This window comes from Macrotis lagotis, chromosome 6 (assembly GCF_037893015.1).
Source record: "Macrotis lagotis isolate mMagLag1 chromosome 6, bilby.v1.9.chrom.fasta, whole genome shotgun sequence".
In the NCBI taxonomy this organism is placed as follows: Eukaryota; Metazoa; Chordata; class Mammalia; order Peramelemorphia; family Peramelidae; genus Macrotis; species Macrotis lagotis.
Genome location: NC_133663.1, coordinates 123577787 through 123590187, shown reverse-complemented (window position 1 = coordinate 123590187; position 12401 = coordinate 123577787). Strand labels below are relative to the sequence as shown.

Here is a 12401-nt window from a genome sequence, read left to right as displayed (position 1 = left end):
AGTGAAGAAGACAGAAGAATACTTTTGAGACTCCTCAGAGGTTATGTAAATCCATCTACTCTGTTTTCAATAGCTCTTTCATTTTCTAAAGGATTTAACAACAAGCAGAGTTTTGTCCATTTGCACAGGTGGTCACCTATGTATGCAATGTACTTTTTTCTCACCTCTCCCTCTTAGAATCCCTAGCTTCTTTTAAGATACAGACAGATTGAAATGACTTACAAGTGTATTTTCCTGACAAACTCCCTCCAATTATTAAAAGTCTAAATGTTAAAATTATTCAAGGTGTTGATAAAATAATTTTAGATATTTTAGATTTAAAAAACAATAATAAAAAACCTAGTATTCTCTTAAAAGTGTGTGTGTGTTGCAGTGAAAAAGAGAGTCTGTCTTGAAACCAAGAATATCTAGGTTCAAATCCCATCTTTAACAGGTTCTTTCTCTTTGACCTCTCATGAATCATGCAACTTCTCAATGCTCTAGGCAATCTGCTAAGCCTTTAAGTTGCACTTAAATTGTCAATCAGCATTCTTAGAGAGAGTTTCCTAGAATTTCCATATCTGGTTCCTAGCCCATCAGTGGATAGAACACTGGCCTTAGAAATAGGAAGCCTGGAGTTCAAATCCAGCCTCAGATGCTTGATATTTACCAGCTATGTGAACTTGAGTGAGTCATTTAACTTTGCTAGCCTCACATCCAGGGACATCTTCAGTTGTTCTGACCCAAATCTGGCCACTGGACCCAGGTGACTCTGGGAGAGAAAGTGAGGCTGGTAATTTAGCATAGCATTCCCTCATTCAAATCCCATTCACATGCATAGTCATGGCATCATCTCCCTGATGTCATGGTTTTCTTTAACAATGAGGGTCATACATCACCATTTAATTAAATTATCTAGGACAAATTAGGTAATTTGGTAAGATCACATCTGGAAGGGGCAGCCAGGTGTCCCAGTGGGTAGAGCAATGGCCTTGGAGTCAGGAGGACCTGAGTTGAAATCTGCCTCGGACACTTTATAATTACCTAGCTGTGTGACCTTGGGCAAGTCACTTAACTCCATTGCCTTGCAAAAACCAAAAAAAAAAAAGATCACATCTAGAACATGCTGTTAAGTTCTCAATGAATGTTTTGGTACCATCATTAAATTCACAATAGGTTCACAGAACAGTGAGGAAATTTTTTTTTAAAAGAAGTTTAAAGTTTACAAAGATCCTTCCCAAACAATCAAATGGTGCAGGAAATAACAACTGTTAATATCAATTTTGTCTTAAATATGAGGATTTGAGTCTCAGAGAGCTTAGGTGATACATGTAGGTCATAAATCTAGAGTAAAGTGACAGAGAAGAGCCCAACCAAGGTTCTTGACTCCAATCTTAGCATCTTTTCAATTGTAGCACATTGTCTCCACTGTCAGATAAGCATCATTTGAAGAACCTAGAGATTTTTAGTTTGGAAAAAAAAGCATAGTGGATGTGGTTGTTCTTATTATGTGAAAGGCTATGAGATAGAAAAGGGATTAGTTTTTTTATTGTTTCTGTTAGTTTGTTTTTGTTTTGTCAGAGATCAGATCTAATAGAATTGAGCAGGAGTTTCAGAAAGGCAGATTTAGGATCAAATGGAGAAGACAAATTAGAGAAGTCTAAAAATAGAATGTTCTGCCTCAAGAAACAGTGGTACCCTGTTGGAGATCTTCGAGCAAAGGCTAAATGACCATTTAAAAAATTTAGAGAAGAGAATGAAATGCCCCTTTAACTAGATAGCTAAGGTCTTTTCCATCTCTAGGATTGTACGATTCTTAGCTATAGCCTTTAAAAGTCACTATTCTTGATCACTATGTGAAGAGGGTCATAAAATTATTATCTGCATTTTGTAGATAAAAAAACTCAGACTCTAAGAGGTAATGGACAATAAACTCTATCCTAGATTTTGATAATAGAGTGCTCTTAGAGGTAGGGAAAAGTGTATATAAACTTTATATTATCTGAAGCACCTAATACAGGGTTCAAAGCATGTAAATTAACCATTTTAGAAATGTTTTTGGCTTTTTGATACTATTATATAAGAGACCTTGAGTTTATGTCTAGCTCTCCTAACTCTAATCTCAATGCTAGAAAAAGAACAATAACAACAAAGATCTGCATTGAAAACTGCTCAGACATCTTCACAGATCTAGAACTGGATGATCTCTGGGGCAACCTAATATAACCCTCATATCTTGGAGAGAAAGAGACTTTTTAAAAGATTTAAAGTATACAAAGCTCCTTCTGAACAAACTTATGGTACAGGAAGTAAAACCCATTATTATAATTTTTGTCTTCATTTTCTATATGAGGACAATAGTACTTGCAAATGTAGAATAAATTGATAGTGAGAACCTGACCAAGGTTTCTGGATTCCAAATCTAGCATCTTCTCAATTGTAGCATATTAACCAAGAAATCAAATGATTTGCCCACTGTCACACATATATAGTATGTCCAAGTTGGGATTAGAACTCAGATCCTCTGACTCTAAAGTAAATTCCACAGTAGCATACTTCTGGAAGCCTAGAAGAAGTTATCTTCCCTCCTCATCCAGTCAACATACTGCTTATGCTTACCAAGGTTCAAAATGAAGAATCAGCCCTGGTATTTTACTTCTACATTTGGTTTTTTGAAAATATTCATCACCTTTAATTAATTTTCATGTACCAGTTTTGGTCCCTATTTGTTTTGTTTTCCTATATTATGTGAGTAACCTTGTGTGTGTGTGTGTGTGTGTGTGTGTGTGTGTGTGTGTGTGTGTGTGTGTGTATGTGTGTGTGTGTGTGTGTGTGTGTGTGTGTGTGTGTGTGTATGTTTCGGGAATTTTGACTATTCATTGTAGTGTTCATGTCTGATTGTATGTCTGCCCTACTCTTTAATTAACTTTTAATTTTATACCCTTTTAATGACCATTTTAAAAATTTACAAGTGAAAATTCATAAAGGTCACCTTCCTTTTTATTAATCTGAAAATAAAGAATTCTTTCATAAAGAGGAGTAATCCCTTAGTTCCTCACTCTTACATAGCATTGAATAGCATTTTTTCATCTATAAACCACATTATTACTCCAAGTAGGGAATATTATCTTCCTACTTATTAACCTGATTACAATACTGTTTGTTGTAGCTCAAAGAATGTACAGAGTTGTGTAACTTTTCTCTCCTTGGGTATTTACAGGACCAGTAGCATTGTCTATTGTGAAAAGGGTAAGGGAGACATTATGGTAAATTTGGAGGTAGAAAGTGGGAGGGAATAACAAATATTTTAATTTTTTAATAGAAACTTTGATGATCAAAACATAGTAAAAAGATGTTTTGCAGTGACGTTGGAGCAAGAATCTTATAATCCTATAAAATGTGCAAATTCCATTCACAATTTTTCCTTCTTTCACTTCATTTCTTTTCCCTGATTCACCAGAGCCCTTTTCCTTCTAGTTCACTCACAAGCCTTGCAATATTTATATCCCTCTTAAATATAAACAAAATTAAAAGTGGTTTTGGCTATCCTTGGAGTTAGTTAAGAAATAGGATGAGACAAAAGATGGTTTAATGAGACTGGCTATTTTTAGCCTGAATGGACAATAGACTCAAGGAGGACTTGAGAGCTGTCTTCAAGTACTTAAAAGGTTATCATATAAAGGGGTAATTAGACTTGTTCTGTTTAACCCTAGAGAACAGAGCTAAGAGTAATGGGTGGAAGTTTCAGAGAGGCAAAATTAGGCTTGATATAAGGAAAAACTTCCTAACAATTAGAGCAATCCAAATGTGTAATAGGCTTCTTGAAAAAGTAGTGGGGTCCTCTCCACTGGAAGTCTTTAGGCAAAGGTTGGTTTTCTGGTACTCTGAATAGAATAGGGTGAAGATTCTTTTTTTCTTTTTCTTTTTATTCTGAGCTTCACAAACTTCATATATTTAGTAGAACAGAAGGAGAATACTGAAGATGAAGTTTTGTGTATAATGTTAACATCCATTTTTAAAGCTTTTCTTTCAAATGTATTATATATTCAATAAATAACCTTCTTTTTCCTTATATATTGGTTTAGTTGTCTCCTGAACTCCCTTTCCACGCTGAAATTCTATGAAAAAATGTGGTTAAATTATTGGTGTAGGCTTTGCAGGTTACTAAAAATATGGTTTTCTAATGTTTGGATAGCAGAGCAGTAATGGAATAAATGTTAACAACTCTTCTGGCATTATTTTGGTCTATCACATTAATAATCTATGTGCTAAATAGTCCTCAGATACTCATTGACAAACAGATTATAATAGCTCCATTCGTAGACTTCTTTAAAAAAGGATAATTCTTTAGCACTGAAGCCCATTTTTCTCTTTTCATTCAGTGTGGCCTAATAGCTTACAATTTAGATATTTTTGGTCCTTTTATTTGAGCCCCATTTTCTCCAAATAGGGGATATAGGACATATCTAACTTTTTCCATTGCTATAGTAATGTATACCTATGCAACTTTTCCGGATGCATGTTATCTGACTATTCTTCTCTGCTCTCCCTCTTTTGTGTGGTTTTTGTGGGTTCATTGTTTCTATCCTGAGAACAGCTCAAGATAAGTAGGGATGTTTTTAATGCAGCTGAATGTAAACGAAAATAATCCTTTTCTTTACCTTAACATTATGTTTCTACTATATTAGAAAAGAAAGCAACATTGAATAGACAAGAGAGCTATTGTATTTAACTTATTTTTTTTCTTCCTGTGGGGGTATAGGAACGTGTTCCAGACAGTCCTTCCCCTGCCCCCTCCCTTGAAGAGGGTCGAAGACCTGGCAGTCATCCATCATCTCACCGAAGCAGCAGTGTATCTAGCTCCCCTGCACGGACTGAGAGTTCTTCTGATAGAATCCGTAGGTCACCTACTTTTGCTTGTCACCATTTTAAACTTTATTAGGTTCAGCTGGCTTTTCTAATCAAAATGCCCTCATTCCAAATAGATCTCAGATGTATCATGTTCTGAAGCTCTGTAGCAAGAGCCATCTCTCAACATTATGTTTCCCAGTTTGCAATATCCTAAGGTATGATGCTACATTAACAGTTTTTGATATAAACTCCCACTCTGTAATGCCACACATAAAGCTTTGAGCTATGAAACAGAGCTTGAGATGGAAAGTAACCTTCTAGATTAGTTTTTGAAGTGAATGAAATTCTGTTATTCAGTATCTGACTGACCAAGTTGGGCATAGCACATCCCATCATTTTGATTTCTCAGCTAGCCACTTCAAATTCTTCATTAAATTCTCCAAAAGAGGGGAAGACTTGGGAAATGGAAGGAATATAATTCAACATGAAGAATTTCACTTTCTGTTAGTTATTAAAGAGAAATTTCATTCAGTTGAAAAAGTTTGGAATTTATTGACTAAAATTAACTATGAGTTTCAATAATTCACTCTATCAAAGTAGAACTGTATTTTTAAAATATTACCTAAATTCTATAATATGGAACCAATCTTGGACTACACAGAGTGTAGTCATGCAGATCTGCAATAAGTGAATTTAATGATTTATTAGGTATCTTAGAAATATCTCCCAAGATGGAAGACCAGAAAAAAGTAGACACATACACATTTCTGAGATTATCTAGACAGCATGGCAGATAGAGTGCTGGACCTTGAGTCAAGAACATTGGAGTTCAAATGTGGCCTCAGACATTTATTTGTTGGGTTACTTGAGCAAGTCACTTAACCCTGTTTGTCTCAGGTTCCTCATATGCAAAATCCCAATCTAGTTCATGAAAATGGAATTTTCTTATGAGAATATAAAGAAAATAAATATAATTTTGTAAGAAATAAGGGTTGTGCAATATATATATATATATATATATATATATATTATATAATTTCATGAATGATCAACAAATGATAGAGTTGCTCCATTATGTCTTCAAGATTGGCAATTTGTTATATATCTTCCTTGATGGAATACTCTAAACTAGATGAATATTTTGTTCTCTGGTATATGCTAATAGTTCAGGGTCCTTTCTTCTGATTATATGTGAAAAAAAACTTGTCTTTTATTTAACAAATATTTAATGGATATTATTCTTTGGGATATGAACATTCTTACCTGAAAATCATTTTTTTGAAAAATAAGATTTATTGTCGAAGACAAAATTTTCATCATTGCTCATTAGCCATCTTTGAAACCTATATTTAGTTTTTCAAAAAAAAGTTATATACATTAAGTTGCCAACCGAAGGAGTTATACAATACTCTAAAATATTAACTAATGTTAATGGGGTATTAATGGAGAGTGGAACTTGAAAATCTCACTTGGAAAAGTTTAAAGGTGTTCAAAATAGATTAAAAAATTAAAAGTACTTGAGTGATATTTTATCTGAAAGGAGTTTAATTAATAGAACACTACACCTTATTAATAGTAGTACTGTGTATATGTACATTTGTTGTTGTTTTTTGTATCAGCAGCTGTCCATCAGAATGGGCTATCCATGAACCAGATGTTGATGGGTTTGTCACCAAATGTGCTACCTGGCCCAAAAGAGGGGGATCTGGCTGGCCATGATCTTGGCCATGAATCTAAAAGGATACACATTGAAAAAGGTAATACTAATAATACTCTACCCTCATAGTCTTCAGTCACAAAAGTTCAGTCCTTGACACAGATTTCTACAAATAACATAAGATGAAGCTAGTAGCTTAGTAGTAAAATATAATTGTCTTCCAATGATAAGACATTTTAAGGACTACATTCTCTATGTGATCCCTTTCAGAAGTAATATCTGTCTCAGAAATTTCATGGTATTTTTCATAACTCTATAGGATTTAGAATTTATATATGTTCATTATTTTTCTTAAAAGGCCATAAATGCTTTGAAGGCACTGCCATTCCTATTTATAAATACTAAACCATATAGCATCCTTAGAAATGTAAAATTATGGCCCTTTGTTTCATAGAAAGGTCTGGAATTATTCAACATATAATTTTCTAAATGCAATCTGGGATTCTTCCTTCTTTTAATTCAGGAACTCATCTATTTTCACCTTTGGTTTCTGCCTGACAAATATGTACTAATAAAATGAGTTACTTATCCAATTATTTATCATAATTTGGGAAATAGAAATTGTTAATTCCATTTTCACTCACCCCTCATTTTTTTCTTGTAAGTTTAGTTATGTCAAACTTGTGTGTGTGCCTATGGATTATATATGAGAAGAACTACAATATTCTACATGGCTATATTTGTAGATATGTGTATATGCATTTCACATTAAAATCAGTATAATTTTCTCAGCAAACATAATCATCTACAGCAGATGTACATAAACTTTGTTGTGTATCATAAATCCCTTTGTCAAGTGAAGCCAATGAATCCATTCTTAAAATAAAGTTTTGTTTTTTACTAAGTAAATAATCTATATGTATATATGTATATTAGGAAACAATTGCATTGAAATTGTAAGTTATCTAAAGTTATCTATAGTCATCAAAATGACTTTTTAAATGCAAGTTCAAAGATCTCAGGGTAAAGATCTCATTTAAAGGTTTTCACTATCTATGAGTTCTGTACTGTTCCTGTTTGGAACCTGTATTACATATCTGAGACTGAGGCAAACCCTTTTGACAAACTTTACAATTTCACTTGATATTATTAATCAGATTATTTAAATATAAAATTATCTAATGTTGGTATCAAAAATATATTTCTTGATTCATTAAAAAAGAAATACACCTCAACATTTTATGCATATCATTTGGGAAAGTTTATGAATAAATTAATTTTTTTAGAAAATAGTTCTATTGAAAGAATATTCAAATATGAAAATAGAACTTTGATCTTCGTGATATAGATGCTCTCTCTAATGCTGTAGATTACAATTCTTCTAAGCCTCTTTAGCCTTATGTAACCCTTGACCATGTGTTGCAAAAATTTTTCCATAGGAGTTTTCAATATAATAAGTGTATTTCCTTTTTTTCTCTTAGCATCACAAGCATAGCCAGGAAACAGTTCATCCATAAGCTACCTCTCATTCTGGTCATTTGTCATGATGCTCTACTTTACTCTAGATCTTCATTGTTAATTGTCTGCAAAAAGTCCACTATGTGCTTCTCTATTGCTATTTGTTGTTATTGAATCATTTTCACTTGTGCCTGTCTCTTTGTGATGCCATTTGTTTTGTTTTGGTTTTTTTTTGCAAAGGTACTAGAGTGGTTTGTCATAACCTTCTTGAGATCATTTTATACTTGAGGAACCTGAGACAAATAGGGTTAAATGATTTGCCCAGAGTCACTGAGGTAGTAAGTGTCCATACTTGAATTCAAGTTGAATCTTTTTGACACAAGACCCAATTGCACTGCTTAGTTATTGCCATCTGAGTGGCGATTTTAATTTTAGTTTCAATTTTAATTATTCAGCCCATCATAATTCATGATATATAGCTTTATAGCAACATATTTTTTTTAAAAAGAAGTTAGTTCTTTTCTCTTTTGAAGCAATTAAAGCAAAGAAAATAGATGAGTTTTCTGTATTTAAGATAATGGGGACGCAAGAATCGAGCATGTAACCTAAGAAGGAAGAAAGTTGTGAGATTCGGCTACTTCATCCTCTAAATCTAAATTTCTATGTTCTATTTTCTAACAGATGACATACATATACCTATTGTGTGCATACATATTCACAAGCTCATAAAGTTAAAGTTGTTAGAGGTGGCAGTTTGATAGAATTTGAATTGACTGTTGTATTGTGATTAAACTTTGCACAATCATCAGAAACTTTATAGAAAGGTCAATTTTTTTTAGTAGTAATGTATAAAAAGATGAGGACTTAGACTTATATATAGCTCAAACTGTTTTGGTTTGGCAAGATGATTGGTGTGACCATCTGAGCATGAAAAAATAAGATAGAGGGATAAAAAAAGAAGACAAAGTAGATAATTGTAGTAAAGGCAAGGAATATTTTATCTACAATTAGGTCCTTAAGAAAAAGATTTATAAAACTTCAAAAATCATACTTTGATTAACTATCTTAATAAATTCAGAGTTGCTGTTGGATTCTTAGGACAAGTTTAAAATAGTTCAATTCTGACTGGAAGAGGAAGGCTCACATATACAAAATCTGCTAAAGAAACCCTATAATTTGTTTGTTCCAAATCATATGATATGGTAAGAACAACTACTCTAGGTTGCTTTAAGTCTGCTCCCAAACACTATGAGACCAATCCAAGAAATATCTGACTTTCCTAAAAGCCCATTGTTCTCCAATCTCAACCAATCAGTGGAGGTATATACCTATATACTGGAAAGTAAATAAATTCCTCATTTAGAACAAAAAGAAATCCTCAAAATTATCAGAAATATGTCAAATAGAATATATACATAAGGTGGTATCATTTTGGCATCTGCTTAGTAATGGCAACTATGTATTCATCAGATACTATCTGTTTTTTAAACCTATTCTCACTCACCCCACATACCCCCAACTTATTCCATTCCCTCCTTGGGATCTGTTCTGACAAGTTTGCATCAAACAGTCTGGAAAAGATACTCTTGACAGGCTAACTTTTAGACTAATTAAAACTGAGGGGAAAAGTAGAAAAGATAAAGTTTAGTCTAACTCATCAATTCTGCCATCAGCAGAGATCTAAGGTATTCCTTTGCTTTGATCAAATCATGCTGCCTGTCATTTAGATAGCCCTCAGCTGATCCTCTCACTAAAAGAAACAATCAGAACAGTTTTTAAATGATTTTGGCATTCAAGTATTTATGCAGTTTTGCTGAATTGCCATTATTGCTCTCCAAAAACTGCAAATACTTCTATGAGCTCTTCCCATTAGTCTATTGAACCAAACTGAACATAGTTCTAGACTATTTAGGAAGGACACACAAGCAAGGTTATATGATGACTTGTTATTTTAATATAGTTGGGAGATGATTATACTTGTTTCTAGTCATATGTATTCTATGGTCATGAGAGATCCAAACTAAGTTGTGTTCTTCAATTTGTAGTCATAGGATCTGTATTCATATACTGACTTTTCTACTTATTATCTGCATTGTTCTTGGATAAATCAGTTAACTTCTCTGAGTCTCACTTTCCACAATTATAAAATGTTAAGTTGGAGATTCCTTCTGTCTCTAAATCCATGATTAATTCATTCTGTGAATACAGTGTACATAGATTTTTTAAAGAAAAAAGAATGTGAAGAAGTAAGTAATATCATTCCTGCCCTTGAGGAGCTAATATTCTGTAGGTTATGACATAAAATAACTATGAAATTAAGCAGATTATTAAAAATGTCAGTCACAGCAAAGTAATTCTTTGGGTCAGTGTTCTTTCTTCTCTGTCCTTTTCCCAACCCTTTAGTACCTTCTATATTTGACCCATTGTATTAATGGTATATATCCATAGTGTATCTAGAGTATACTTTATATCTTTTATGACATTTATTATGTCTTTATAATCAACCTACTAACTTTCCAACTAAACATAATTGTATAAAAATAAATGACTTCTTTCACAGACATTTGTCTAGAAATTACTTTTGTATGTAGGCCATTCTGGGATTGAACTTCAAATTTACATTTGTCTGCTTGCCAAATGAAATCATTCAAAAGGCAATAATTCTTGAGAAAACATGGGTGCTTAAAAAATCTCTAAGGTCATTTTCACTCACTAGGTCAGTGATATACAAAATTTTTAATGGTGAAGGATTTCAAGTCTTCCTGACTACAAGTTGAGTAGTTTATTCATTGTTCCATTCAGTTACCTCTTTATAAGGTAAATTATATTAATAATCAATAACTTGTTTCATTTAGGGACATTGGAATCTCTATTTGGTCTTTTTTTAAATTTGTGCAAATCAATTAACCCTCTACAGCATCATTTTTCTTTTGTGTAAAAGAAGGTTGTATTATATGGCCTCTGAAGTCTCTTCTAGCTTTTCATCCATGATCCTAAGACTACTCAAATTACTAATTGATACTATTTGATTTTGATCTATTTGAAGTTATTGAATGGATTTATACTATAAAGACACTATTCAGGTAAGAACAATAACTGTCATTAATTCAAATTCCTGTCAATTCAGACAGGAAAACAGGTCCTTGAGAATAAGGGATCTTTTCATGTTTTTGTATTTGCATCTAACTGTTTTTGGATATACTAGGGCTTATTAATTAGTAAATGCTTGTTGATTGGTTTTGTTTCCAATAGCCCATATCTGTCACCAATGAAGGATAAATCTATAGGGTCTTGCCTTGTAGAAGGGTATGCTTTTCTTTGGGTACTGTAGCAGTTATGTGGTATAGTAGATAGAATGCTGGGCCGGGAGTGAGGAAAACTCAACTTCCCAAGTTTAATACTGGTCATACAAGCTGTATGACCCTGAGCAAGTCCTTTAATTCTGTGTATCTCAGTTTCTCATTAGTAAAATGAGATGAGCAAGAAAATAGCAAAACACTTCAATATATTTGCTAATCCCAAATAAAGTCATATAAAGGTGGACAGGACTAAAGATGGCTGAACAACAACAGCTGCTTCCATTAGTACAGTATTATAAATAGGATCCACTAAACTTTACATATGGATCTCTGCAGGCTGCAATTCGATTTAGTTTTAAAATTTAATGTTGTCTTTGTTTTGTTGTATTTTTATTTATTTTTGAAATGGTTCCCAATTACATTTTAATGTGCCTCAGACCTCACTCTGAAGTTTTGTATAGCTTGTGGCCTTGTGCTTGATACCTCTGCACTAGAATAAAACAGTTTTAGGGGTGTGACTTAAGGGATATGAAATCATTTGAAAGTACATAGCTATGGCTTTATTTTATTTTATTTTATTGATGCATTTTGTCTCTGTTCATTGGATCATTCCCCACAAATCTATGTCCTGATTTTTGTATTTAAAAGTTTGTATCTTGACTTTGTAAATTTGATAGTTCCTAATGGTAATAGAAGGTGAGGTTACCTAAATTTCAAAAGCACTATATCAAAATCCCAGGTTAAGTTAAAACTGAAATTGAGTTGCTACAAGTTAATCCTAATTGACCTTTTATATTATGCAATTACTAACAAATTGTCAATAAGTCAGTATATATATATATATATATATATATATATATACATATAGATAGATATAGATATAGATAAATGAATGACTGGATGGCTAAGTAGATAGTTAGAAAGAAAGGAAGAAAGAATACAAATATATATTATTTCCTTATAGAAATAGCATTGCCACTTTACTATGTTGAAACCTTAGGAAAACAACTGGAAATGGTCAGACTGTGATAATGAAAGATGGTCAAAATATTACTGACTTAATGGAAAACATGCTAGGTAGAAAAATAAAACAAACAAAAAAAACACTGCCATATCTCCATGCTAAATTATTTAACATCCAGATTCAATTTATACAA

At 32.7% G+C, this 12401-nt stretch overlaps 1 protein-coding gene across 1 annotated transcript in view; it reads left to right on the top strand.

Moving 5' to 3' along the window:
• The window catches only part of DACH1 (dachshund family transcription factor 1), a 487947-nt gene that overhangs the window by 343906 nt on the left and 131640 nt on the right, over positions 1-12401 (top strand). Inside the window, 2 exon segments of the mRNA XM_074191795.1 lie at positions 4742-4877; positions 6450-6587. Coding sequence (XP_074047896.1) covers positions 4742-4877; positions 6450-6587 — 274 coding nt within the window.